This window comes from Prunus mume, linkage group LG1 (genome assembly GCF_029339155.1).
Source record: "Prunus mume cultivar Tortuosa linkage group LG1, ASM2933915v1, whole genome shotgun sequence".
NCBI classification, from domain to species: domain Eukaryota; kingdom Viridiplantae; phylum Streptophyta; class Magnoliopsida; order Rosales; family Rosaceae; genus Prunus; species Prunus mume.
The window spans coordinates 17,494,541-17,521,481 of record NC_142698.1 but is presented as its reverse complement, the minus strand read 5'-3'; the positions used below and the strand labels follow the sequence as shown (position 1 = coordinate 17,521,481).

Here is a 26,941-nt window from a genome sequence, read left to right as displayed (position 1 = left end):
TGGCAGGCATGCATTGTCTTAAGACTGGAGAGAAAGAGCAACACTTTATGGTAGAGGTGGGAGAGGAGGACAAGCAAACAATAAATATTTGAGGGCGATGTGCAGCCCTCTTGGTCTCTGGCCTCAACAACACTTTATTTAACTGTGTCCGAGTGAGATTCTTTTATTAATTGACACAAAATGACATGGCCTTCAAGTTGAGTTGGGATTCTTTTATTAATTGACACATACCAGATACTTGAATTGGAAGGAACTTGGTGCTCAAGGCCGAGTGAGATTATCTTTTGCACCAGTTGAACTAGGGAAATTCTATTTTACATTTTCCAACATTAAAAGAGAAATATCATTAGACTAACTGTTACATAGTCATTTTTCCTTTTCTTTTTGAGTTTGGAAGGAACTTGGTGCTCAAGGCCGAGCGAGATTATCTTTTGCGCCAGTTGAAATAGAGAAATTCTATTTTACATTTTCCAACATTAAAAGAGAAATACTATTGGACTAACCGTTACATTGTCGTTTTTCCAAATTTTTTAAAAAAAAGAAAAAGAAAAAAAGAGATGAGCTAGTTTGGAGCATGGTACAAACCTAAAGTCAACAAAGGGTATGATAGAATTGTACTGAGGGGCAGTATTGATGATGTATTGGGTTAAAAAGGTATTTATACCGACGAACTTAATATGGATAACTTGTTAGATGTTGTGACGTAGACATCTAATTAGTACCAAAGTTTATTAAATGAAAAAATAAAATGCAAAGATATCTTTTTTTGGCAAAGTTCATAATAAGTTGTTAACAAGATGGTTTAATGGTCCACGTCAGTTCTAGTTCCAAACTGTCTTGATGTCAAAAGATTGACCACTAATTAATCACAATCATCTATTTGTGTTTAACCAATTCATGAGGTTGATTAGTTTATTTGGTTAAGTTAATTCACCCCTAATTAAAAAAAATTAATAAAATAAAGTAGACCTCTAGTACGGACGATGAGAAGACGACCATGGCATTAACGAAATAAAACGGAAGTCGAGGGACAAAATGTAATACCCACTCTCCATGCTATATTTTCTGACTCTCTGAGCCTGTTTCTGCTGAACGAGCACAGAAAATAATGGAGCTCAAAACTCCATCCAACAATGGCCAAAGCTCAAACCCTGAACCAAAACTCGAGCCCCCAAACCCTAGCAATGGCGAAACCCACAAAACCGATGAATCCCATATCTTCTTTGAAGACATTGATAGCACTTGTTCCACTCCGTATGTTAGTGCACCTTCAAGCCCTGGCCGCAGTGGACCCGTTAGTGGGTTCTTCTACAGTGCTCCAGCTAGCCCAATGCACTTTGCTTTGACCTCAAAGTCAAGCTCTTTCGCTTCGCCTCAGGGGTCTTCTTCTTCGTTTGACAACACCTCTGTTTCTCTGGGTTTTGAGTTTGAGTTCTCTGCAAGGTTTGGCTCAAGTGGCTCTGGCCAAACAGGGCCTATGAGCTCAGCTGACGAGCTCTTCTTGAATGGGAAGATCAGACCCATGAAGCTCTCGACCCACCTGGAAAAGCCTCAAGCTTTAGCTCCATTGCTGGATCTTGAGTCAGAAAACGAGGAGCATGAAGCAGAGCTTGAGTTTGAGCCTGTGAGAGGCAGAGATCTGAGATTCCGGGACAAGTCTCTGCGTAGAAGAACAAGATCTATGTCCCCTCTAAGAAATGTCCCTTTTGAGTGGGCTCAAAGCGAGATTGAAACTGATGAAAAAGGCTGCTCCTTTGTTCAAGATCTGAAAGGGGGTGGCTTGAAAGAGAGCAAAAATGAAGGAGAAGAAGAAGAGGAAGAAGTGGAGAGCACAACGACTACACCTTCAGTTTCAGCTTCAACTTCAAGGTCATCATCAGCTGGTAGGAACTCAAAAAGATGGATTTTTCTGAAAGATTTTCTTCATAGAAGTAAAAGTGAAGGCAGAAGCAACCACAAGTTTTGGTCTTCAATATCATTCTCCACTACAAAAGAAAAGAAGCCCATGAAACAGAGTGCTCAAACTCAGGGCTCTGTTTCAAAAGATCCCAAATTTAGCAACCCCTTGAATTTGAGCTCAGAGGCCCAAAAGTCCAAGGGAAGTGGGTCCGGCGGTTCAGGGAAGAAGCCGGTGGCCGGAAAACCCACCAACGGCGTCGGGAAACGACGGATGCCGCCGTCTCTCCATGAGCTGCATTACACTGCTAATAGGGCTCAGGCTGAGGAAATGAGGAAAAAGACTTACTTGCCCTACAGGCAAGGGTTGCTTGGTTGCTTGGGATTTAGTTCAAAGGGATATGGAGCTGCTATGAGCAATGGGTTTGCTAGAGCATTGAACCCAGTTTCTTCAAGGTAAGATGAATTAATGTCATATGATGTGGTTTCAGAGGGAAATGTATAGATTTTTTCGCAACTTCTTTGGTTATGTGATCATCTGTGTAATTATTGAAGGCTAGCTCTTTGGATCCATCTCTTTTCTTCTGAAAAAGAGAAGCTGCAGCCTTGTCTGTATTTTGATGGGTATGATGCAAATTATGGGATAAATTCTTTTATTCCCATCTAGATTGTGTAAGATGCTTGCCCCTGTAAATTATTCTCTGCTGTCACTGCTAGTATGATGGAATCAATCAATTTATATATGATTATATTCTGTGTTTTTAATGCTTCTTTCTCATGAGGATTCTCTTAAAACCTCCAAGAGGCCAGCCAATGTGAAGATCCTTAGGATAATGATATGGGGGAGTGATATGGTTCTTAGTTATAACCTTAATTGCATCATTAAGAAACATAATCCCAATTGCAAAATTACTAAACATAATCATGGAGCAAAAGCATATGCAGATTTTGCATGAGAATAGTTGTTTGTGATGTTTGGAAGAAATTATGAGGTGACCCCATTTGCTTTTTGCAAATTGTTTGTTTTGGGACCCTAAGAATCTACTTGTCTCATATAATTACTTGGCCTTTATTATCCAAATATGTTTTACACCTATGAACTATGAGCTTGGTAGATCTTTAGATTGACTTTGCTAAAGTGAAGTTGAAATCTTAATTTACAAGGGACATGGTGCCTCCTAAGCATCGACATAAAGAGTGAGTTTGGGATTATGAGACATTCCATTCTCATGAACTTTTCATGCATCTTTCTTTTCATCATTTTGTATCTTTTTTTGGATGCATCTGCGGGAATTTAGGTCTACCATTTTCAATCAACATATAATTCAATTTAAAAGAGCTTGCAGAATTGGAAAATAATTCAAGTTATATAAGAAATCACAAGCTCTTTTTTTTTTTCTTTTTTTTTTTTTTTTTCTGAGGACTAGAGATCAGATCTGAGGCCCCAACAAGCATTATTCTGCTGGGGACATGTAATTTTTGAGCCTGGAGAAAGCAGCAGCAAAAATCCCATCATGGTCCCCTAGCTCCATTATTGTTCATGGGCTTATTTATCCAGATATTGAACTATCCCAACAATCAATTAAGATGGCATAAAGTCTTGACTGTTACAGCAGGAAATGATCTGTTCGAAAATTTCTCACATTGTTCTGTCACATTGCTATCTGCATCAACTTGGGCAGTTCAAAACATCTGGTTCTTATCACAAACGGTCCCATCTCACCATTAAACTCCACAAATCATATCCTAGGGATATGTTAATGTTTGTTTTTTACCCCTAAAATTGATATAACTCAATTTATCCATAATTTAGAGTCGTTTAGGGTAATCGTTCTCTTCTGATTGCCAACGTTAGTGAAAGTAGAAGGGAAAACCACTTGAAAAGGAAGTTTTTTTACAAGTCGAAAATGCCATGAATGATAAATATCTTCGTTCGATGGGTTCCTCTTCTGGTTAACTTTTCCCTACAAAGATGGCGACGGAAAACAAGCAGTCACAAACTGAAGATAAAATTTCCGACAAGCCAAGCAGCCTCAAAGGAAAAGCTGATGTTACTAATACTTTGTAGGTTTCGATGGGACGTCACCTCCTTTGTCTGCATCCACTTCTAAATAATGCCTCGCAAGAATATCGAGAAAGCCCACAGTTCTCATCGAGGCGATGGGTTAAAGCAACCGCAACCATTTCTGGTTCTGATGTTTTGGTGGGGCGATCATAATTCATCCATGTGAAAGTTTTCAGAGAATCCTCAACTACCTCCGCGAGTACTATGGCAAATTGTAAGTGCTAATTTGGAACTTAAGATCATTATGTAACCTTCGGCCCAAAGCTTAACCTGAGACAGGTTTGGTACCGTTGGACGTAGCAACATACGGAATTGAATGGCCCATGATCCGCCCTATCAAAATGGGGTCAAACAATGGCCGCTCATGAAAATGCATGCTCAATCCCAAAGAACGATCCACAAATGGTTTAACAGATGAAACAAACTATTGGGGTCCTCAATTCGTGCATCGCTACTCAAAACTGAGTTAACGATAAATAAGATTTTCGATCCCAAAAACACTACATTATTGTTAATGGTATGCCGGCTATCCTTCTCCCTACTACAAATAAGGACTTGAACGCACAAAAATGTTCAGTAAAAGATGTGCATAAATATTACACTGAAAACACTTTTCCTTCCCAAGATCAGGAGAATTTGGGAGATGACTTCCCGAAACTAGGTTACAGATTCCTCCCTGCAAGTAAGGAAGTGCCTCCTCATGAAGATGAGGCAAAGGTATATAGGATGTTCTTCTTCAGAGTGAACTCATCTGCCTTGGTTGGGTTGACAGACTGCGCCAACAAAAACAAAAACAAAAACAAATATGTTAGGGCCCACGCAGATCAGTAACCCATACATGCATCACTTAGGTGGTCTCAATCATGGTTATATTAGTCAGCATATAATTACAATTCAAGGGATATGTATCTTAGTTCAACATGGATAATATTGCACAGAGTGTGAGACCAGACCTTCTCGAGTATGCGTTCAAGCCGCTGAATCTCATTCTTTGCATAATCAGCACCTTTCTTTAAAGAGTTCTCGGCTGCTTTCAAGTAGATCTTACCATATCTGAAATTTGAAAAGAAAGATGAGTTAACATGTGAATCAGAACCCTAAACTGTAAAAACTTGGATATAAAGGACTTTCTCTTACTAGCCATTGAAAAATATAATATGGTAAGCCATCAAATAGTAACATTTCAATATTCGTTGAAGTAATGTGCAAATATCAACTGGCAAACTAGGTAGTGATTGTATTAACCTTGCAGCAGAACCCTCAAGCTTCCCAACTTCCTCTTCTATCTTGGAAAAGATTGTCTTCTTCTCATCATTGCCAGCTTTCACAAATTCCTTCACTAAGTCGTCCAGATTTGCAAGTACACCAGCCTACACACACAAAAAATCATCCATGAGAAAAGGAAAAGATTTTGATGAGGTGAACTCATGATGAAACGATGTTACTGACTTTGGAACTAAGTTGGCCTTTCCCATCTCTACTAGTGCCAGATTTCTCATTAATGAAATCTACAAAATCTTCTAAATCTCTGCCACCACCATACTCTTCACCCTCCTTGTTGTTCTTTGGAAAAAATTTCAATGTGGGAAATCCACTTACTCCGTACCTGCATAGGCAGCCTTGCATAAGGTCGGTCCATATATTCATCCTCTATAAATCTCATTGTTCTTTTTTAATGTAATTTTTACATCAAAATACTAATACAAAACAACATATAAACTCAGTAGATACTAACTCTCCTATCATAAAAATATTACTTACTTTTCAGCTAAATCCTTGTATTTGTCAGCATCAAGATTAGCAATCACGACACCTTCCTCCAACTTAAATGCTGTTGCAACCTTCTCATAAGTCTAGATATAACATAGAATAAATAATCAAGTCAACTGTTGTTCATGCACCAGATAAAGGGTTGCAATAAGAGATTTTTAAGGAGCAAAATCACACTCACAGGAGCAAGAGATTTGCAATGTCCACACCTGCCACAAAAATAAAAGGGGTGAAAACAGATTTAGAGTTGCAATGATACCAATTAAATTCCACTAAGATTTATCACAAGGACCATGGGGCTGATAATTGGTATCCTTTTCCGCCTTTTACACCAATTTAGCTTCATTGACTTAGGCACAGAAAAACAGCGTTTGCTATTAAGTATATGAAAGAAAAAATGGAGACATAATCTTACCATGGTGCATAGAACTCCACCAGCACATCTTTTGTTTCATCCAGGACAACCTCATTGAAATTATCCTGGGTAAGGACCACAACATTGGAGGGGGCTGCAGAAATCTTCACGTTGGTCCCTGATTGCAAAGAAAAGATTCAAGATCAACCATAAGCTTAGGATTATTACATAAATGTCTGTATATTAGAATGTAGCAAACCATCCAAGAAATATAAACAGATTTATTCAGTTCACTTAAGTTGTAAAACATTACAAGGACAAACCAATACCTCCTTCCTTATTCACAAACTCAGCAAGAGCTTCTGCAGTGCGGCCACCTTCATACCTTAAACATGTAAAATTCAATCATAAAATGTACACCAACTAAGACATACAAGGATGATGAACAATATTAAACCAAGTCTGAATTCTTTTAGAGGGTTTCGTGGAAAGAGTACCCAATGAAAACTTTCTTAAATGCTTTCATGAAACTAAGCAGGGGATAGGGGGAAGCTCACTCACTTTTTGGGTTCTAGGGATCCTTTTGGAAACCATTGAATTGTGGGATACCCAGAAACTCCATATTTGCCACAAACACCCTTGTGCTCATCACAGTCCACCTATTGGGAACCATCAAATGGAGTAAAACTGTTAACATATTAATCAATCACTAGTAGTCATAATAGTATCGCGTATTGCCACAAAGCACTGTCATTAATGTTTTAAAATTCAAAAATTCAAAAGCCAGTCAAAAGCTAAAAGATGAATCATTTATCACGACGCCTTAAAAAGAACCCAGCAAAATTAGTAATCACAATAATCAGCTAAGACACAAATTCAATAGTAAAGTAATAACACAATTATCAGACACTCTTACAAGGATATCAGGAATGAGGAATCTACCTTTCCAATTAAAATGGATTTTGCTTTCTTAAAACTTGAGCCAAGCTTCTCATACTCTGGAGCAAGCTTTTTACAATGGCCACACCTGCAATCGAAGTAAGAATGTTATACCAACTCCCACCACATGACCTTTTTTTTTTTATGGGAGAGGGAGGCATCACCCAACTGAAAATAACATACTTAAAAATAAATAGCAGGAACACTTATAGTTGTTTATTTTCTAAACATAATAGTATTCTTCTATCTTCATAGTTTTCCAGGAAAAATGGTACTAAAATCAGAAACTAAACAAGGAAGCTTTAAAAGATAATATAACGCACTACACAATCAATGATAAATTGAACGTATAATCTTCTAATTGCATAGTGAAACCTCCGCAGTTCTGAAAGCACTGGAACTAATCCATTATTCGAACCAAATAAAATGTCAGAAAATCTTAAACAAGGTTTTTCGACGAGCACTTAAGCTCGCCTCAATCCATCAGCAACAATTCAAATTTTAAATATAAGAAAAATCAATCGAGCACTTAAGCTTGCCTCGATCCATCAGCAACAATTCAAATTTTAAATATAAGAAAAATCAATCGAGCACTTAAGCTTGCCTCGATCCATCATTTACGTATAGATCTAGAATCATCGATCGCCTATCACAGATCTCCAATCAACCGAACTCAATATCCAGCATAGCTGACATCACTTCAACGTATCTAATTTCTAGTTGGCATCCGATAAACCAAAACGGAAAATTCATCATTTTGATTTCTACACTCTGTTAAACTAGGCTCCTACTGATTTACATTCATTTCGGTCAAAAATAACAACAAAAAGAGATCATACAAGAGCTCAGAGGCTAATTTCATAGTTTTCTGACTCAAATCTCAGGAACCAAACAAACAGATGAAAATGATAAAGTCGGAGATTACCAGGGAGCGTAGAACTCGACGAGAGCGGCCCGATCTTGACCGACGTGGTTCTCAAAGTTTTCCTCCGTGAGCACAACGACGTCGTCTGCGAAGACCGACGCGACCAAGAGCAGAGCTAGGGCTCCGAAAGCAAAGAAAGTCTTTGAGCTCACCATCGTTTCAAACTTTCTACGAGTTGGTTGTTTTCCGAAGTTCTGCTACTCTGTTTTTATACTCGCTTTTGTTGGACTTGCATTTGGCTTTTGGCTTCTTTTTTTTTTTTTCAGTTAAAATAAAAAAATGATTTTCCAACGTAAACTGAAAGCTACGCCACCTAAATTTTATCGCGTCATTATTTACCCGCGATACACCTGAGCGCCAGTCGTATAGATTGTTTGTGCCTTTATGTCGTATTTCGGATTCTTATTGAATATTGAATTATGAGTTATTTTCTTTTTTGAGAAAAGTATCGTCAGTATTTATTATTATTTTTAATTTGGTTGATTTAATTAATCTTGTCATCCATATATATAAAGCAAAAGACAAAGAATGATGAAACATTCAAAATTCCAAAAAATAACCTTGATTAATGCAAACATTAAGAATTGAAATTACTATTAAATGAGGATAATATGGTAAATTCATATTTTTTTTCATATTTAAAAAAATAAAAACAGATAATTGATCCTATTTTTATGAAACACAACTACTCATTATCTTTTTTAATTCTAAAATAAATTTAAATTTTTTTAAAAAAAGCCTCTCACAGGCTCAGAAGCTCACTAATCTTCTTATTTAGAGATCCATCTACTTTCACCTAACCCTTCATTCATTTTGGTGAAGTATACAAAAAATGACTTCTCCTTCTCGTCTTGGGGAATTATACCAAATGATGCATATTATGAAGTGATTTGGTTGTCGAACTAAAATTAAACAATTCTAATTCTTTAACTTTCTTCCATATCAAAACGCTATTATGTTGGACAACCCTTTAATCTTCCATTTTTATACAAATATATAAATATATATATTTGATCTTTTAAAAAAAAGAAAAAAAAGTCTAAACTATAGAGGTTGATTCTCACATGCGCTACTAAAGTGCCATGAGGTTTAGGATTTAGGATTTGGTCACTAGTCTGCATGCAAGACAAAGTCCATTTTCACTAGGCTAGACCTATTGGCATGTTTGATATTTTGTTTAATTCAAAGTAAGTAAGTTTTGTAAGGGATTTGTAATTGAAAGTAGTTAAATGTATTTATCTTTGCATTCTAACTCTTAAGTTCACTTCCCCATTTTCTAATATCGCTTGTTATATAGAGAGAAGCTATAATGAGGGTGTACAGTAGGTGGTGAGGCCTCTAGTTTGGGGAGGGCAATGGGCTTGGTCAAACAAAGGTTTAATTGTAAATGCTTATTATCACAAACATTCATAAGGTTTACAAAACTATCAAATTGCATTTTTAATGTTTTTTTGTCACTCGTGGTCCTCAAGGTTAATATGTAAGATCACAAATGGTCCCTGCCATTAAGTTCCATAAAAATTCCATTAGTGTGCTGACATGGCATATATATATATATATATATATATATAACACAAAACATCCTTGATGTTCACGTACCTATCACAAATGGTCCCTATGAAATTTTTTAATTTTTTAATTTAAACTTCATAAAATTTTGGTTTTCTTTTTAAAATTATTTATAAATGAAAAAACCATTTATAGAAGGATTTTAATCTTGAGGACCATTTATGAACCCTAAACCCTTAGTTTTTTCATTTTTAAAATTTATGAATTTTAAATTATTTTTTAAAAACTCTATTAGTTTGTTAATGTGGCATATATATGGAGCCCACATCTACAATAATATAGTGTCACATGTATTTAAAATATAATATATATTTTTGAATTAAAAAATTTTGTAGGGACCATTTGTGATAGGTGCATGAATCTCAAGGATGTTTTGTGATATATATATATGTCATATCAACAAACTAATGAGTTTTTGACTAACTTAACAAGGACCATTTGTGATCACATATACTAACCTTGTGACCACGAATGACAAAAAAAAAAAAAAATAATTAAGGATGCAATTTGATAGTTTCGTAAACCTTAGAGACGTTTTAATAATAAGCCAATTGTGAATTTAGTGCCTCAACGGGGATGTAACTGGGCCCAGCCCAGCCCAATAGAAGTCAAGTATTAATTGAGCCTATAGAAACCACCTCTTATGTGGACTATCAATTCTTAAGAATCCATGAATAGAACTTGCCTTTAAAAACTGAATTGTAAGTTGTAAGAAAAAGGTGTTCAAGAGCTCTTAAACTACTATATGATATATATATATTTTTTTTTTTCAAATATGGGATCTTGAGTCCTAACACTATAAGTGTAATACAATTCATGATAAAAACAAACAAACAAAAATATAGAAACTACATTAATTTGAATATTTTTTAAGTTTAAAGTAGGAAACACCATTTGGCTTGCTGCTCATGGGCCAAAGTGGGTAGCCTAAGGCCCGATAGGCCAAATTCGGCATGGCTTGATGTTTAGGCACGATCGGCCCTACCCACCCATAAATAAAATAAATAATAAATAGAACAATAAATTTGGGCCAATGGTGTAGAAAAATACTTTAGTTGTCCAATAATTGGAAATGCTTTAATTTATATGAAGACAAAGTTTGATAAATATTGGGAAACTTTTCTCCTGTGTTTTGTTTTGCTTTTATTATGGATCCTATATATAAATTACTTGCAATCGCATCTTATAATGATGTACTCCCTAACTTTATTTTTAATTTAATTGAAATAATGTAGCATGCCATATGAATTAATAAACTTTTTATTTTATTTTCCATGTTTTATGAATTAAATTACTTTTTCAATGTTGGTCTAAAAATTTGTAACAAAGGATTTAAAAGATTTGGAAAAATAAAGGCATTGCTCTTTTAGGCCCATGGTGGCCAAGCCTAAAAAATTTAAAAAGCCTATAAGGTCCAGCTCCGGTCTGTTCTAATGACGAACTTTAGTTAAAGCCAAAAAATATTTTATACTTTGTTATAAATCTAGAAAATGTCCTTGATTAATTCAAATATTAAGAATTGAAATTATTAATTAAATGAGGATAATATGATAAATTCACAATTTTTCATATTAAAATTAAAAACAAAATCAGATAATGAGTCATACTTTTATGGAACATAACTATCTATGTTATCTTTTCTTAATTTTAAAAATAAAATAAAAAATTAAAAAAGAAGACCAATTGGCACATGCATAGGGGCTAGTATATAGAATGTGGATGAATTAAATATATTTTTTCAGCTGATGTGGTACAATTTGTAGTAAAGGTTGAGAATTGTTAAACTTAAGGGTAAAGATATTTCGCATGCCCAACTTGACAATAAGTCATAGAACAACATACTTGAGAAGTACCAATTGTAGGGAAGGTATTTTCGTCAACCACGAGTGAAACAAGTGACAAACTAAAGTAAAGTTCGCAACGAAAACACAAGAGCAAACCCTAAAAATAAGGCACATAGCAGAACACATAAACCCTACGAGCACGGCAATAGGCAATGCAGAATACAGAAACCCTGTGAGCACGACAGTAGATAAGGCGAATACGAAACCTTGTGAGCACGGCAGAGGTAAGGCGAACACATAAACTTTGTGAGCACAATAATAGATAAGGTAGAACACAGAAACCCTGTGAAGTGAAGGAGAATTCCTCCATATCTTCTTGACCTAATTCACACAGACACAACTTCTCTTCACTCCCCTTCTCTCCTTGAAGAGAAGGGGTCGTCAGAGTCAAGAAATAAGCAATATCTTCATGGGAATGAGAAATAGATCTTTTTCACTCCCCATCCCCCATTAGGGGGGAGGAGAGCACTTAAATTACAAGGAGAACGCAAGCACATGTCACACGAAAACCTGGCTCTGATATCAAGTCAAACAAAGTAGGACAAATATTCAGATATGCTCATATATGCTCAAGTACATAGTAGGGCAAAGTTGCTGATATTGGAGCCGGTATGGCGATCATGCCCACTTCTGCTGCAGAAAAGGAGATGAGGGGTTACTCATCGAATCCGAATATGAAGTAATTATACAACAGTCTGAATAAAGAAAGGGAAGGAACAAAATCACTTTTTTAATAAAAGAAATTAAAATTACGCTTATTGGGAGAGAGGCCTTCCCAATGAAATGGAGAGGAAAACTAAAAACACACGAAAAATCAACTTACTTGAAAACGTTTGCATTGAACCCATCGTCAATCTTGTACTTCAAATGGAGTCCGGTGGAATGTTGTATGAGTTTACTTTCCGGTCATCGTCGTCAAGAGGGACTCCGTTGAAGAAAAGATGAAAATGGTTGGACGGTATAGAGACTCGTTCTTCAAGTTTCTTTTTCAACTGTGAAATGTTGTCACTAATAAGAACCTCTATCCTATAGTTTCTGGGATTTTCCACTTGGAAATTCAAGAACACAGGGCAAATGGAAAAGAACTGAAAGTTCGACAGACGCTACTATGCTGTTTATTTTTGCTAGTGTGTTATTTGTTCTGGGTTTTAGAAGCTTGTTTTTATAGACCTGGTGACTCACGGTGCAAGCAGTAACGGAAGGGGTTGCATGGTTTTGGTCTCAACATAATAAGAGAGGTATTATGTCCGTAATTGACACCGCTTATCTTAAGCCCAAAAAAAATATATGACGTCATTTTATTAAACCTCGAAGAAAAACAGAATTTAGTGGGGGCGTTGCGAGAATCGAACTCACGACCTCTCGCACCCGAAGCGAGAATCATACCACTAGACCAAACGCCCGATTTGGTATTATCTCTGGAATTTATTATTTTATTTTTAAAGAAAATTTATACTCGATTTGATTAATTTGAACTCGTACATGTCACGCCTTTTGTAGGTTCTTCTTCCCCCTTTTCTTCAGAGCGCAGGGGATTCGATACTCTGCTAATTAGCCCCTCTCTCCAATCTCCACCTTTCCCGAGTTTCTGAAATTTCAATTGCATCCTTGAGGGGTTGAACTGTAATTTAGCTCGAAGATTGAATTGGGCAGGCATGGCTAACACCAGCAATAATGTAAGTTCAATTTTCCAAAACCCTCACTTTCGGTCACTCAGAATTAATCAATGGAATAGTTCGCTTAGTTCTTGATTTCAGAAGTAGAAACTGCATGAAAAAAGTTTTAATCTTGAAGTAAATTTTATTAATTTACTTTATTTTGGTATAGGCCGCTGGAGTAGATAATACTTTCAGAAGGAAATTCGATCGAGAAGAGTTCTTGGAGCGAGCTCGTGAGCGTGAAAGACAGGTTTGTGCCTTGAAAAGTCTCGTGCTTCTTGTTTTTTTTTTTGTTTGTAAATTTGTAATATGCTTTTTGTTAATATGGGTGTTTTGCATTGTGCTTTAGGAGGAGGAGGGGCCGCATAAATCCAAATGTGGGTTTGTTTAGTCTTCTATCTTGGTCTCTTTGCACTCTTCAAGTTGTTATCTTTAGTATAAACTGAAATTATTATTTATTTTTGCTGTGTAGCTAAAGGCCCGCCGGTGCAAAGGAAGCCATTGAAGCACAGAGATTATGAAGTAGATCTCGAGTCTCGCCTGGGGAAAACACAGGTTAACATTTTATTGTTCGGATTGCATAGTTGTATATGGATGTATTTTTCCCTTGTTGCTGTTTAGTTTGTTTATCTTTTATCTGGTTTCCTGAAAAGAAATGAGATTTTTCATTTCTTTTATCTTCAGTTGAGTTGCTTCAGACCCATGCTGTTCTGCCACTTGATGAATCATTTTATTCTGAAGTTCCTGTATAGGATCTTTTATTGGATATTTGTTCCTTGCAGCTCTGATACTTGCCAAATAATTATTACGAGTTTCTCATCACTTTTGTATCTTTAACTTATTTATTAATATTTCGTTGTATGTTTTTGCAGGTTGTTACTCCAATAGCACCTTTAAGCCAGCAGGTAAATTTGAGTATCCCTAACTGAATTTTACGATTTGCATCTCATTGATGTTCTACGTTACTGTGTTCATGAATGTGCTTTTGTTTCTTCCCTTTCTTTATTCAGACTGTTGTATAATTACTTTAGTTTTGCGTTATCTATATGTTTACTTTTATGAGTAATGCTATCATTCAAGATGCTTCACATTCTGTGTGAAGGGTGAATATTTAAGGAACTTTATGTATGAAAAATGAATCCATGCATTGTGTTCCTAACTCAGTACTTAGCTTACTTCGGATAGCCAAATTATTGCTGCCAGTTTATTTTAATTTGATGCCATGGCCAATACTTACAACTGCATCATACTGTGTTAACCCAATTTGACTATGCTCACCAAAGGCTTTTTATTTCTTCTCTCTCTCTCTCTCTACCCCCTCCCCTCCTCTTTAAAGTGTATCCTCTCGTTAGTCAGCATGATGGCAGTGGCTACAGATAGGTGGCTGTGTAACTTTCCTACTGAATCCTTATCTAGCATGTGAAGCCAAGATTTGGGTGCAATAATTAATCATCAATTACAAACTACTGCTCACCTTTCTAACATTCTATCGTAATAAATTTCATTATCTGAAAAATACATTAATGTTATAATACTTGCGCTGTATGGTTATGGTATTTTTTTAGTTGATCTGATATGAGTTGTTATTCTCTAGTCTTGTTATTTCAACATTTTGTTTCCCCTGGCACTTTGTGATTAATTCAGTTCATTTTCAGGCTGGATACTTCTGTTCAGTTTGTGAGTGTGTTGTAAAAGATTCTGCAAACTACTTGGATCATATCAATGGCAAGAAACGTAAGTAATGTCCATCAACATGGTTATCATGTGAATTCATTTATGAATATGTTTCTTTTGTCATTATGATTATTTCCTTTTGGTCGTATTATCTTTTGAATGTTATTTTCTTTGTTCTAGATCAAAGAGCTTTGGGTATGTCTATGCGGGTAGAGCGGGCATCTCTCCAACAGGTAGAATATGAGAAATATCTTTTTATTGGTGTTCAAAATGAAAGTTCTTTGTGAAAATCTTTTTCATGGGAATATCAGAGTTAAGCCTTGAATTCATGCAGGTTCAGGAGCGATTTGAAAAGCTCAAGAAGCGGAAAACTGATGGCACTTTCACAGAGCAAGGTAAGACATTGAAAGAGTGAGAAGTGAATCAATCCTTTAGAGATTTAGATCACTTATTTCGCATGTAATGTTAATATTATTCTGGTGAGTAAAAAAAAAAATGATCTCTCTCCCTTCCCTCGTAGATCTTGATGAGCGGATCTTGAAGCAGCAGCAAGAAGAGGAGGAGCGGAAGCGCCAGCGTCGAGAAAGGAAGAAAGAGAAGAAGGTTGGTAGAATTGATACTCTTAATACTAACGTTTGTGAGGCAAAGTTGGAGCATTTGATATCTTTGTTGAATTTTGTTGTGTTAATTTACATACTATTTTGCAGTTGCTTATTTTATATTTTCTTTTTGAATAATTCTTCTGAATCTTCTTTCCTGGCTTCAGAAAGAGAAGGTAGTAGAAGAGGAAACTGAAATGGATCCTGACGTTGCAGCTATGATGGGATTTGGTGGATTCGGTTCAACCAAGAAGTGATCATCTCATGCCAATTCAATTTTTGCAGCCTGTTTTTGATTCTAAGTGGCTGTTTACATTTCAAATTATGTTCTTTAGTTAAGCGCAGCACTGTACGAACCACTCAAATATTTAGGTATTCGGGCTTGTACAAAATGTAAGTTCGTAAGTTTTCAGGATGTTACATACGGAATTAGGGAAAAGGGAATAGTTACTCAAGATTCATAATACATCTGGGTTTCATTCATTTTTGTTTTTTTAATTTTAATCTTTTTAATGTTGCATGGTTATTGTAGTTGTTTTTCAAGTCTTTTCCCTGAAACATAAAAATAAAAAGAAACTGCAACCAAAAACTACTTGTAAACTAGAACATGCATGAGCTTTCATCTGTAGAGATAATCTGTATATCTATATGTTCATGTGGTACATTAAACCCACATAAATGTATAGTGTGGTTTCAACTTCAAATGTGGTACTTGGTACATTCAGTGTAAGATGAAGAGAAAGCACCCAGTAACAATTAAGAAAGTGAAAAAGCTGCAAAAATTTGGTAGCTTCTGTGCATTGCTCGTTTCACCTTGTGCATACTCACCAAAAGGTCCAAAACCATTCAACTTTCCTACACCATGCAGATGTATAAATCCATATCAGTTTCCGATTTATCATTTGCTATGCATTTAATAAATGTTCGTGTATTATTTATTTGTTACCTCTTTGGCTGGTGTAGCTGCAACCAGCACGCAGTGCACCTCTAATATCTGGTAGTGTTGCCCTATTATTGAAAACGAAGCCAGATAACATGCGATCAACGCAATTTAGCACTTGCTGTGTCTCAGCCAGACATGGTCCATGGCAAAACAGATCAGTTGCTTTAGGAGGGACATTGAAGTTCCCACTCTCATTCAATCTGTATGCTTCATCGCAACCGGCATATATCTGATTGAAAAACGAAAAAATAATTGATCAGAAAAAATAATTTTGAGGACCTGATGTTCCTTTAAACAATAATTGAATCTTGCTTCAAACAAGATATTTAAAAATGAACTGGCTAACATGGTTGTTGGTTTACACTCACAAACTTATTGTTGAAGCATGCTAAGGCTGTCACAAACGTTTGCGCCGGGTTCTCCTCTGCATATCCTGCTACATATCCAGACAAACATAAGAACACGATCAGATTCAGGTATGAAAAGAAAAGAAAAAGTACAAGGGTGTTACGAACATGAAGTATAACCTGAGTAGCAGCAAGAGACAGCGATGAGAGCAAGAGTGAAACAGAGGAACTTGTATGTTGGGAGGGCAATAAAAGCCATTGTAGGAGTTGTGAGCAGATGGAAAATTGGATGATTACCTACTTTTAGTATGGTAATGTGAGTTCTACTGTGGTGTCAGATGGTTTTATCTTTTAATAAGGCATGAGAGGTCACCCTGGCTACTTGGTAAACCGAAAGGAGAGATTGGTCTGGTGGTTTGAGATAGTTCTAGCAAAAAACATGGTTGGGAACAAAGGGACTTAGATGAATGAATTTGGTAAGCAAGCCACCAACTTTGTACTTGTTTTTTGGCTATTTCCATTTTGAGTGTAACTGAGAAATATGTTATGTCATTCACTAAATAAATAATTAATATCGGTTAATATTTAAAGAAAATACTCATTGCTTGATGTGAATATAATGCAAGCCAGCAGCAAGTGCCTCCCCTTCTAGTAAAAGGTTAGTTGAAGGAAGTGCTTCTTTAATTGGATCCACCAATTGGGCTCAATGGGCCTGGAGAGAAAAGAAAAGACTTTTGATGTAGCTTCTTTGCCATGAGTAGGGGTAGTTGCGGTTCGATAATTACAAATTTTTGCCTAAACCGACCGCTTTTTGCGTTAAACCGTAAAAAGCGGTCGGTTACCATGAATTAGAGGTTTAGAACCACAAGTTCTTTTTGTGTCATAAAAATCCAATCTTCCACATTTTAAGCCTAATTTTGATGCTTATTTTGAAGTATTTTGAGTTCAAGCATACTTTAACCCAAAAATATAAATTCACAACCTCAACCTTTCTCAAGCATATATAAATTCACAACATCCTCAACTTTTCAAGTATTCACAACCTAAATAAAATTAAAGTTATAATTCCAAGCGTTCTAATTAAAGTTAAACTTCTCAAACATTCACAACCTCAACTTCTCAAGCATTCCAATTCCAAATCCTTTAAAGTTACAAACCAAAAGGAAAATGCAATGCAAAATGAATTAAAGTTACAGCCCAAAAGAAAAATCCAATTCAAAGTTAATTAAAGTTACAAACTAAAAGGAAAATGCAATGCATCAATGTTACAAATTCAAGTGTTGGTGGTGGTGAGTGGATTTGAAGGACCTCGTTGTGTTGTTTGAGCACCAATGCTATCTACAAAATGCAATTTTTATTTTATTTTAAATATAGTTATGGTTTGCGGTAACCGCAAGTTTTAAAAATCAAATACCGCTACCGCAACCACAACTACAAATGCGGTTCGGTTCTTCATATCACAAATACAGTTCGGCTTCCCACGATTGCGGTTCCGTTGCGATAAATTGTCAGTTAGTTTTTTCAATTTTTCGGTCTAAAATGCCACCTCTAGCCATGAGCGTTGATTTTTTATTTATTTTTTTTATACAAACAATATGAGAGGTTTTCTCACACACATTGTCAATGTACCGTATGTGTTCGAACATGAGGTCTACAAACCAAGGCCCCTTACACTGGGCTTAAGAGTCTTTCTTCATTCATACCGACTGCGACAGTGAGTAAAAGAAAAGAAGGTGCCTTGTGTGAAAATCGGACCACAAATCATCAACTTTTGCTCATCATAACAGGGACGGGGTATATGTTTTGTCATTTAATGGAAATAAAAAAATAGACAAAATATCTCTAGCAATAAAAGCCCGAAAATTGGAAATAACAAATAAGGGTGAGAAGCCTAGTCTTTACTTTGTGGTGCTCCCTACTTAATGTACTGAGAAAGCCACTTGAAGCCATCACCATAACCCATTTTGCGAACAATGCTGCACATGAAAACCTCGAGGGGACGGACATTTGAGTCTGTCAAGTTTACTTTACCCTTGCCTGTGGTGAAGTTGTTCAGGCCGAGGTGGAATCGCAATTCTTCTTCAGAGGCAGCATATGGTATGTCAATCTTGTTTCCCAGAATAAGGAATGGAACATTGGCCAACCCCTCATCAGAGAGAAGAGCATCCAGCTCTTTTTTCGACTCGGCAAATCTTTCCTTGTCATAAGCATCTACTAGGTAAACCACTGCATCCACCTTTGCAGAACAAAGACAAAATGGATTTACCAAGGATGAACATAAAGAGAACATGATATTAAGCAGCAAGGCAAAACCAGCATAACTTGAAATAAACCATCAAATACTTATTAGCAGAAATACCATTCTTTCTTAGGCAACAAGTCAAATCCCAAAAATCTGTCCAATTAAAGGTTCCAAAAGATGTTCCAGCACATAACAATCAGATATCCTCTGCGAATGACCTGTTTCAGAGCCGTTACATCTATGCTCTAACAACTTAGAAACAGATCCTTCGATGCATCTAAGTCATTCATATTCCAATGGCTCAAAAACTTAGCTCTATCTGAGGACCTTATTCGAGAATAACCGTTATATAACATACCTAACTACATCTTCCAGGTTCTACTATGCACTCTTTCCTTAAAAAATAGAATCCTTAAATGGGTCAAAAAGAAACAAGGTGATTTCGAAACATAGTCATCGAGGACAAAGGTTTATTCCCACTTCTGATAAGAAATCTGTTTGTAGTTAACCAGTTATTAATCCAGATAAAGAAAATTGCAACGTAAGGATGTATGGTAAGGTACTATTAGCATACCTTCTAAAGACAGAAGGTGCTATCAGCGAACTACCATTACTTATATCTGCCTCCCATGAATCAGATAAACACTAAAAACTTTTATCTGGGATTATGGAGGCACAAACATCCCCAGACTTAACCCCATGCAGTCAGGGACTTTGAATCTTTCCTTCAGAAATCACTATTGCCAAATACAAGAACAAAGCTTCTCATTGAGCATGCTAAAGCTCAAACAGTTCATATGTGCAAAAACCAGTTGCCGTATAACAGGTATATCAATGTAACCTCTTACATTATATCATCAACAATACCTTGGCATAGTAATCTTTCCAAACTCTGCGAGCAATCTGATGTCCACCCAAATCAAAAGCCTTGAACTTGATTTTCCCAATGCTTAACTCTTCTGATGTCGGATACTGCGTCGGCTGGTGTTGAACTAATCTCTGCAATAATCCATCACCACCAAGACCCAGAATCAGAAAATCAAATTCCATCCTAATTATCACAAAAATATCAAAGCAAGTGACAAGACTAAATTTGTTTCTTCCTTTTTTTTTTTTTTTTCCATACAAAAGTATTACAATTTGAGTCAGTCAATACTGTCTTAAACTACTTCATCATTCAATAATTTTCAATGTAGGCTCTGATCCTACACAAAATCATAGGAATTACAGATAATCATAAAAAGTTCAGGTCAAGCTCAAATCCTTTCTTCAATTCTATAAGAACTAACAACTATACTCTCAAAACTATTAAGTTGGTCAATCTTTTCCTTTCCTTCACTTTCCGAGCAATCAAAAAGACCCGCATTGATTAAAAGCAAATAAAGAATAAAAATTTCAATTGAAATCGAAATACCAATAATTCCGAAAGACCATCGAAGCATTGAAAAATCATAACCTTCACCGCATTCAAAAGCACCAAAAACCCAAAAACATTCGGACACGAATTTATGAAGGGAATATAAACGAAAGAAAAACCTCATCTTTGAGCATATGAAGTAACGTGGTTTTGCCAGCATTGTCGAGACCCAAAAACAAGATCTTGGCCTCCTTCTGCCACAAGCCGAGCGATGCAAGAACCCCATAGAACCAATCGAACAAGAACATTGTATTTCACCCCAAAAATTGTCAGATCGAAAGCCACCCCAAATCAGGGAGACAGAAATCTATCTCTGTGATGTTGTAGCAATCTATATGTTCCTTTCTTTAATCTGATGTAGTATTTATGTGGAAGTCTTACTGGGTTTTTTTGAAATGACCAATCGAACGGCTGAGGATGAGGTTCTGACGCAATTGGGCAATTTTGTACCGTCAGATATGAAATTACGAACAGCTGAGATCTGATTTTTTATTTATTTTAATTTTCAATTTTAGCTATGTTGGTCGGTGGGGATTGTTTTTCTGTTTTATGGCAATTTTATCCTTTTTGGAAACTTGGAGGCTAGAAAAAGAAAATTTGGCAAGTACTTTTCAGTTTAGCGATATCTATGATACTGAGCTTCACAGATTGGGTTGCATTTGTAGCTTTTTTCTTTTTTTTCAGAAGGATGTGTCTTGATTCACGGTATATTTTATGAGCTAGATGAACTTTCAAAGCTTACTCTATTTCTCACTTGAAACGTATTTAGGAGAAATTGGGATCACAAGATTAAAACCTCTATATTTTGGTACTACTCAGGGCATGTTTACGTATCAGTAATGGAGAAAGTAAGGAATCAGAGAATTTAGGAATTGAGGAACTACTGAATCGGTATGAGAATAATCATTCTCATTAAGTTGTTTACTAAACATAAGGAATTAGCAAAGGAATGGATTGATTCTCATTGTTATTGTTTACTAATTTGCATGAATCAGAATCCAAATTAATTTGATTACTAAAATGTCCTGCACATTTTCACCATAACACGTATATAATTCTTAAATTGACTAACAAGACCAAACTAATCATGCAGCAAACTAATAAAGCGATGTAAACATGAGGAATCAATATGATGAACAAGATGAACAACATGAGCTTAGTTCAATGATATAATGTTAATAACACCTTTGTCCATAGCCAATTTCAAACGAAAAAATAAACTCCAATAAATATATATCTTTCACCTACGTAACTAGTAAACAATTAAATAATAATAACTATACATAATCTTCATACTACCAAAAAAGAGATATATAATCTCCACAAAAGTCTTTATCCATGACCGTACTTTGTTTTGTGATGAATGTGAAGACAGAAAATAGAAGAAGAAGAAGATAGATAGATAGATAGATAGATAGAATGACTTTCATAGCACAAGGCGTTGCTGCTGCTTCTGAGAGGTTGTGTCTACAACGCTAAGGTGAAAAAGAAGTTGGAGTGTCTTGGAACTTCTTGGCGTGAGTTTTTATGTTTTTAAGGATTTGGGGTGTTTTAACATTATGGTATAGTGGTAAGGGTATTTTTTGGAAGTTATTAAGAGAAAACATGAATTGGAATCGTATCGACTACTCCCCCTAGTTGATTTGATACCTAGTTTTGAGGAAATGTGATTACGGATTTTGAGGTGGGGCCCACTTATTTTTTAATTCTGATTGCAAGTAAACGTAAGAGAAGTCATGAATAGAAATCATTCACTTTCCTCTCATACCCATTACTAATACGTAAATATGCCTCAACCTCATTCGTAATTCCACGTTGGTGAGTGTGATGTCGTATACGACATGTGCACAAAAGAACCATTCTTCATCTAGAGTCGTCATGAAAAATGGTTCTCTTGCAATGTTAAAATATAAGACACTTCTTACAAGAGACATATATTTTATATGAAGTGACGTGAAGTGTCTAACAAGAAAAGAAGGAGCAAATATTCAATATATTATAAAATATATGTATACAAAAACTGTTAGATTAGGATGGCCATGAAGATTAAAAACTCTCCATACTAAGAATTCTTTTTCATTTACAAGTTTAGGCCATGCTTTCTTTCTTTTTCTTTTTTTTTTCTTGAGTATAATTTTAGTTTGTTAAACCGTTATCTATATATATAAAGCAAAATGCAGAGAATGGTGAAACATTCAAAATACCAGAAAATGCCCTTGGTTAATTCAAATATTAAGAATTGAAATTATTAATTAAATGAGGATAATATGATAAATTCATTTTTTTCATATTAAAAAATTAAAATTAAAAACAAAATCAGATAATATGTCCAACTTTTTATAGAACATAAATATCCATGTTATTTTTTCTTAATTTTAAAATAAAATAAAATAAAAAAGAAAACCAATTGGCACATGCATGAACATGTGCCAAGGAACTAGTTATAATGTAAGCAGCATATATACATTAAAAAGTAGATGCCATTTTGTTGTTTTTTTTATATTAGGGTTTAGGGAATCTGTGGCCACATGTGGAGCCTCTGCCTAACATACACCTAGTTAGGGTTCCATGATTCCATATCATCTTTAGAGGCACCTTGCAATGCAGGATTATGCGAGTTCCCATTAACAAGACTTGTCATTTTTTTCTTCTTCTTCTAATTTTAGTTAACATTCCTTTCTTGTTCTAGACTTTGAACATTCTTCACCTTTAACTTGGTCTTTTCTTGTGTGCACACCTCAACTTTCATACTGCACGTAATCTCTCTGCCCTCTTCTTTTTACATCCATTGGGTACAATATTCTACAATCAACATATTTAATCATCCCATCATTGAAGAGACAGATGCAGACTTCTAGCTTCCTGCTGTAATTGACAACTGGGGATTCACTAATGGAATACAATATCTTAAGCACAATTTCTCATTTTAAAAAAGCGATATTGAGGAAAAAAGGATATGAACACATGAAATCGTATGAAATCACATGACAGCGTAATTTTGAACACATAGAAACTAGTAAATTCAAAAGTTGTTACACTCATGTGTATGAATTTACAACTCAACTTAGGCTTATGATATAATCATTGTGTTTTATTAATTTGTTAAATGTAACTTCTGTCATTGAAAAAAGTATACAAATTTTAAAATCAAGCACAGAATCTTTCATTATGTTGAGTACTTTCTTTGGTATTTTTTTTTTTATAAAAATAAAAAATAAAAAATAAAAAATAAAAAAAAAGCGGACTGGTTTTGGATCAAAATTTGACCTTAGTGTCAAGTTAAGCAGATATTATATTGATAGCTGGAAGCTTATCTTATCTCAAGAATTCAGATAATCTTCAAAGAAGACAAAGAAAACAGGCCCACAGTCTTCAAAACCACTATCCCAAAAGAGCCCAAACCCACAAACCGCCAACAGGAAACATTGCACAATCTAACCAGCCAGCCAGTTTCCATTTTCCCACCCACCGTTTTAATATAAATACCCACTTCACCTCCTTTGTCTTTCAACTCTATCTCCAAAAACCCACTTCAAAAGAACACTAACAAACTGGTTTTCAACCGTCCGATCACTTACTAATGGCTGACGTGGCAGAAAGCGAGCGGAGGATCCTCGTGGCCGTCGATGAAGGAGAGGAGAGCATGCATGCTCTCTCTTGGTGCCTCAAGAACATTGTTTCTCAGAATTCCAAAGATACCCTTATCCTACTCTACGCCAAGCCCCCGAGAGCAGTGTACACGGCTCTAGATGGCACAGGTAGGAGAGAGGATCCATCAGGTATTTTGTCGCAAGTTTTGAGGTTATTTTGGGAATAGGAAGAGATTCAGTGGTGTTTATGGGTAATTTTGTTTGTGATCCAGGGTATTTGTTTTCCTCGGATATTTTGGCGGCGATGGAGAAGTACGGCGCTGAGGTGGCGGCCTGCGTGCTCGAGAAGGCCAAGAAGATGTGCAAAGACCTTCAGCAGGATGTGAGTGCCTCTCAGACAATTTTGATTTCTGATTCTGAAGGATAAAATGGTCATTTTGATTTTGGAATTTTTGATTTGGCGATTGTACCCCTCCTGGGCCAGGTTAAGGTGGAGGCGCGAGTAGAGAACGGTGATCCGAGGGATGTGATTTGCCAGATGGCAGAGCAGCTTGGTGCTGACGTGTTGGTCATGGGAAGCCATGGCTATGGTCTCATCAAAAGGTGGGTCCCATTTTAGTACAGAACCAATGGACAGGAAAAAATTAAAAAAAAGAAAGAAAGGATAATGCAAATTTACTAAAAAAACTTGTGCTATTTGCAGGGCATTCCTCGGGAGCGTGAGCAACCACTGTGCACAGAATGTGAAGTGTCCTGTGTTGATTGTGAAGAAGCCAAAAACAAATGCTGGCAGCAAATGACTTTGTTATCCTCTTCTGTTTTTTGTTGCCTCTATATTTTTGTTTTGGTGGTGAATTTTTCTCTGTATTTTTTCTTTCGGTATGCGACTCGTGCTGTAACTATTTATATTTAAATTGAGCTAAGCAGTGAGAATTTTATGGTATAAGAGCCTACGGAATAAATCATCAACGTTTTCTTTGATCTCTTCATTATTGTCATTGGCAGAAATGTATCCAAGTGTGCAAAAAATAATTTGTGAAAAACATAAAAAGAAAAAATTAATATACATGTCATATTGTCATTGGCAGAAATGTATTAATTTATAATTAAAAGGAATAGGAATTAAAAATACAAAAAGAAAAATTAATACATATGTCAATTGGCCGCAATAGGGAAACCTATTTAAGATATTTATGAAAAGTAATTACAAGGGAATGAAAGGAATGTAGGAAAGCCGATTCAAGAAAAGTAGTTACAAGAGAAATGAGGGATTTCTTTGCAAAAAAGGAGGCTCACGCAAAATAAAAAGAGAATACTTTGACTTTCTAGCAAAGCCGTGTAGTAATATGTATGAAAATATAAAATATTCCAATCCTGAAATCAACAGGAAACCACAACCCCTACAAATATTTGGGAAGACTCAGTCCTGCACATACCATCCCAATTGCTTCTCAGTTCACTTCCATTATTCAATCTCCGCAATGGCTTTCACCACGAGAAAAGTTTTTCAAGTAGGCGATGAGGTAGAAGTGTGCAGCAAGCAAGACGGGTTTCACGGTTCGTATTATGAAGGAATAGTAACTGAAAACTTGGGGGACAAGTACAAGGTGAAGTACAAGAACCTGGTGGAGGAGGATGATATGTCCACCGCTCTGGAAGAGCTAGCGGAGGTGGACGAGGTCCGGCCTGTGTGTCCTAAAGTTTGGCCTGACTTTTTTCCCGGCGAGAGGGTTGATGCGTTCGCCAACGACGGTTGGTGGGCGGGCATCATTACTAGGAAGAGCGGAGACGACTGGTTTGTCTACTTTCCAAGCACTTTTGAGCACATAGCTTACCCTAAGAAGCATATCAGGCTTCATCTGGAGAGCCGCCGCAACGGATGGGTTTCTTGCAATGGACGGGCCTTCTCTTGCGAGGGAAAGCCGCTGTCTTGCCAGAAGAGACTGAGTATTGTGATGGGAGGATCATCATCGACATCTGTTAAAGCTCGACTTGTTTAATTACTTCATGTGAAAACCTTTTTGGTGGTTTTTTTTGGTTTGGATTTCTTGGTAATTTGTGTTGTGATTGGTTGGATGATTTCATTAATATTTTATTTTATGAATGCATCTCTCATTGTTTTTTAGTCTTTTTCATTGATTAATTTTTGTTTATTTATTATCTTCTAACAAACCTAAACCCTACATTGGTGTCCAGTTTCAGCAATCTTCTCCCAAGATTGTAGACTTCACCGAGGCCAACAACGCTGTCATCAAGAACCATCACTTTTTCTTTTCTTTTTTCCTTCTCTGCAATTTGAACTGCAGCCAATTCATGGGTTAATAATAATTTAATTTAAAATTAAGGAAGAGATAATGAGTGTAGTTGTGTCCTATAACATGTTCTCATTTTGTTTGTTTGTTTTTTTATTTTATAAATTTAAATTTTAATATAAAAATGTTATTAATTTATTAATTTAATCCATTACCCTTAATTAATGAAAATATTTATTTCTTAATATCTTATTTAATTGAGGGTATTTTTTGGTATTTAAAATGCCTTGCCATTTTTTTTCCCTTTGCTAGAAATAGCTTTGGTTTTCAGTAGTAGTAATGTCTGAGCACTCAAGTTGATGAATTATAGAGAATCCTGACATGAGACAAAAACCAATTCACACAAATTAAAGTGTATGACACCAAGGGCCCATTTGATAAACTTTTCATTTTTCAAAAAACTAAAAACTTAAACTTGTTTAGTAACTAATTTTATTTTTCAAAACAACTGAAAAGTGAAAAGTGAACAAAAGTTGTTTGGTAATTGATTTTGGTTTCCAATTTTATGTGGAACTTGGAAATGGAATTTTTTTTTTCTTTTTGTGTCAAATTGTGAATTTCATATCATAAAATAAAAATGCATGTTACAAAGAGTTCGTTGTATTTTTGGGTGAATTTTGAATCTGGAGGTGCCGATGTTTGGGTCTGGGTCTGGGTCCAAGTCAAGAAGTCCCAAATACCAAGTTTTAGTAACTGGAGTGTATTTCATGTGTGTTGATATAAAGTTAATGAATGAAAAGAGAGAGTAGAGAAAAAAAAAACTGAAAAATTGAAAACACTTCCAAGTTGTTTTAAA

General features: G+C 35.8%; 7 protein-coding genes and 2 non-coding genes across 11 annotated transcripts; 4 read left to right on the top strand and 5 right to left on the bottom strand.

Moving 5' to 3' along the window:
• Positions 1-1,091: 1,091 nt before the first annotated feature.
• Positions 1,092-2,656, top strand: LOC103343997 (stress response NST1-like protein (DUF1645)). Its single transcript, XM_008247624.3, has one exon. The coding sequence runs from the start codon at positions 1,109-1,111 to the stop codon at positions 2,354-2,356; it is 1,248 nt and encodes a 415-aa protein (XP_008245846.2). The 5' UTR covers positions 1,092-1,108; the 3' UTR covers positions 2,357-2,656.
• A 1,711-nt stretch (positions 2,657-4,367) lies between these two features.
• Positions 4,368-8,131, bottom strand: UNE5 (thioredoxin family protein). The gene is made up of 11 exons (XM_008247632.2): positions 7,951-8,131; positions 7,029-7,113; positions 6,648-6,745; positions 6,416-6,471; positions 6,147-6,264; positions 5,913-5,940; positions 5,723-5,814; positions 5,411-5,567; positions 5,207-5,331; positions 4,915-5,014; positions 4,368-4,734 (listed from the first exon to the last, which is right to left on the bottom strand). Exons 1-11 carry the CDS (start codon positions 8,103-8,105, stop codon positions 4,660-4,662), a joined length of 1,089 nt encoding a protein of 362 aa, XP_008245854.2. The 5' UTR covers positions 8,106-8,131; the 3' UTR covers positions 4,368-4,659.
• A 4,563-nt stretch (positions 8,132-12,694) lies between these two features.
• TRNAP-CGG (transfer RNA proline (anticodon CGG)) lies at positions 12,695-12,766 on the bottom strand. The gene has a single exon. It is a non-coding gene; the product is annotated as a tRNA-Pro (tRNA).
• Positions 12,767-12,857: 91 nt separating this feature from the next.
• LOC103344014 (C2H2 and C2HC zinc fingers superfamily protein) lies at positions 12,858-15,777 on the top strand. The gene is made up of 10 exons (XM_008247645.3): positions 12,858-13,039; positions 13,191-13,271; positions 13,371-13,398; positions 13,494-13,576; positions 13,894-13,926; positions 14,677-14,755; positions 14,876-14,928; positions 15,030-15,090; positions 15,216-15,298; positions 15,462-15,777. Exons 1-10 carry the CDS (start codon positions 13,019-13,021, stop codon positions 15,549-15,551), a joined length of 612 nt encoding a protein of 203 aa, XP_008245867.1. The 5' UTR covers positions 12,858-13,018; the 3' UTR covers positions 15,552-15,777.
• A 156-nt stretch (positions 15,778-15,933) lies between these two features.
• Positions 15,934-16,981, bottom strand: LOC107880529 (uncharacterized). 2 transcript variants are annotated; one of them, XM_089044050.1, is made up of 4 exons: positions 16,765-16,981; positions 16,606-16,673; positions 16,241-16,466; positions 15,934-16,149 (listed from the first exon to the last, which is right to left on the bottom strand). In XM_089044050.1, the coding sequence occupies exons 1-4, from the start codon at positions 16,841-16,843 to the stop codon at positions 16,016-16,018; spliced, it is 507 nt and encodes a 168-aa protein (XP_088900176.1). In that variant the 5' UTR covers positions 16,844-16,981; the 3' UTR covers positions 15,934-16,015. The 2 variants fall into 2 exon arrangements, with proteins under 2 accessions (XP_088900176.1, XP_016647735.2); XM_016792249.2 differs by having other exon boundaries at positions 16,606-16,670.
• A 1,364-nt stretch (positions 16,982-18,345) lies between these two features.
• LOC103344024 (small COPII coat GTPase SAR1A-like) lies at positions 18,346-20,587 on the bottom strand. The gene is made up of 3 exons (XM_008247655.3): positions 20,363-20,587; positions 19,694-19,825; positions 18,346-18,820 (listed from the first exon to the last, which is right to left on the bottom strand). Exons 1-3 carry the CDS (start codon positions 20,489-20,491, stop codon positions 18,500-18,502), a joined length of 582 nt encoding a protein of 193 aa, XP_008245877.2. The 5' UTR covers positions 20,492-20,587; the 3' UTR covers positions 18,346-18,499.
• On the bottom strand, positions 19,372-19,492 carry LOC148921195 (small nucleolar RNA snoR83). Its single transcript, XR_016123405.1, has one exon. It is a non-coding gene; the product is annotated as a small nucleolar RNA snoR83 (small nucleolar RNA).
• A 3,150-nt stretch (positions 20,588-23,737) lies between the features above and the next one.
• On the top strand, positions 23,738-24,814 carry LOC103344543 (uncharacterized). 2 transcript variants are annotated; one of them, XM_089043925.1, is made up of 4 exons: positions 23,738-24,022; positions 24,106-24,215; positions 24,318-24,436; positions 24,537-24,814. In XM_089043925.1, exons 1-4 carry the CDS (start codon positions 23,824-23,826, stop codon positions 24,631-24,633), a joined length of 525 nt encoding a protein of 174 aa, XP_088900051.1. In that variant the 5' UTR covers positions 23,738-23,823; the 3' UTR covers positions 24,634-24,814. The 2 variants fall into 2 exon arrangements, with proteins under 2 accessions (XP_088900051.1, XP_088900052.1); XM_089043926.1 differs by having other exon boundaries at positions 23,740-24,001.
• Positions 24,815-24,949: 135 nt separating this feature from the next.
• On the top strand, positions 24,950-25,958 carry LOC103344544 (protein AGENET DOMAIN (AGD)-CONTAINING P1-like). The gene has a single exon (XM_008248139.2). The coding sequence runs from the start codon at positions 25,180-25,182 to the stop codon at positions 25,831-25,833; it is 654 nt and encodes a 217-aa protein (XP_008246361.2). The 5' UTR covers positions 24,950-25,179; the 3' UTR covers positions 25,834-25,958.
• Positions 25,959-26,941: the final 983 nt, after the last annotated feature.

What these genes read in the sequence shown, in the direction of transcription:
- LOC103344543 (XM_089043925.1), top strand. Translation starts at nt 23,824, where the DNA reads ATGGCTGACGTGGCAGAAAGCGAGCGGAGGATCCTCGTGGCCGTCGAT. An exon ending in TAGGAGAGAGGATCCATCAG is followed by an intron (nt 24,023 to 24,105) that starts GTATTTTGTCGC and finishes TTTGTGATCCAG; the next exon opens with GGTATTTGTTTTCCTCGGAT. An exon ending in GCAAAGACCTTCAGCAGGAT is followed by an intron (nt 24,216 to 24,317) that starts GTGAGTGCCTCT and finishes CTCCTGGGCCAG; the next exon opens with GTTAAGGTGGAGGCGCGAGT.
- LOC103343997 (XM_008247624.3), top strand. Translation starts at nt 1,109, where the DNA reads ATGGAGCTCAAAACTCCATCCAACAATGGCCAAAGCTCAAACCCTGAA.
- LOC103344014 (XM_008247645.3), top strand. Translation starts at nt 13,019, where the DNA reads ATGGCTAACACCAGCAATAAT. An exon ending in CTCGTGAGCGTGAAAGACAG is followed by an intron (nt 13,272 to 13,370) that starts GTTTGTGCCTTG and finishes ATTGTGCTTTAG; the next exon opens with GAGGAGGAGGGGCCGCATAA. An exon ending in AAAGGAAGAAAGAGAAGAAG is followed by an intron (nt 15,299 to 15,461) that starts GTTGGTAGAATT and finishes TCCTGGCTTCAG; the next exon opens with AAAGAGAAGGTAGTAGAAGA.
- LOC103344024 (XM_008247655.3), bottom strand. Translation starts at nt 20,491, where the DNA reads ATGTTCTTGTTCGATTGGTTCTATGGGGTTCTTGCATCGCTCGGCTTG. An exon ending in TTCATATGCTCAAAGATGAG is followed by an intron (nt 19,826 to 20,362) that starts GTTTTTCTTTCG and finishes GGATTATTGCAG; the next exon opens with AGATTAGTTCAACACCAGCC. An exon ending in GGAAAGATTACTATGCCAAG is followed by an intron (nt 18,821 to 19,693) that starts GTATTGTTGATG and finishes TGTTCTGCAAAG; the next exon opens with GTGGATGCAGTGGTTTACCT.
- LOC107880529 (XM_089044050.1), bottom strand. Translation starts at nt 16,843, where the DNA reads ATGGCTTTTATTGCCCTCCCAACATACAAGTTCCTCTGTTTCACTCTT. An exon ending in CATGCTTCAACAATAAGTTT is followed by an intron (nt 16,467 to 16,605) that starts GTGAGTGTAAAC and finishes TTTTTCAATCAG; the next exon opens with ATATATGCCGGTTGCGATGA. An exon ending in CAGCTACACCAGCCAAAGAG is followed by an intron (nt 16,150 to 16,240) that starts GTAACAAATAAA and finishes TGCATGGTGTAG; the next exon opens with GAAAGTTGAATGGTTTTGGA.
- LOC103344544 (XM_008248139.2), top strand. Translation starts at nt 25,180, where the DNA reads ATGTATGAAAATATAAAATATTCCAATCCTGAAATCAACAGGAAACCA.
- UNE5 (XM_008247632.2), bottom strand. Translation starts at nt 8,105, where the DNA reads ATGGTGAGCTCAAAGACTTTCTTTGCTTTCGGAGCCCTAGCTCTGCTC. An exon ending in AAGGCCAACTTAGTTCCAAA is followed by an intron (nt 5,332 to 5,410) that starts GTCAGTAACATC and finishes TTGTGTGTGTAG; the next exon opens with GCTGGTGTACTTGCAAATCT. An exon ending in TTGAACGCATACTCGAGAAG is followed by an intron (nt 4,735 to 4,914) that starts GTCTGGTCTCAC and finishes TTGTTGGCGCAG; the next exon opens with TCTGTCAACCCAACCAAGGC.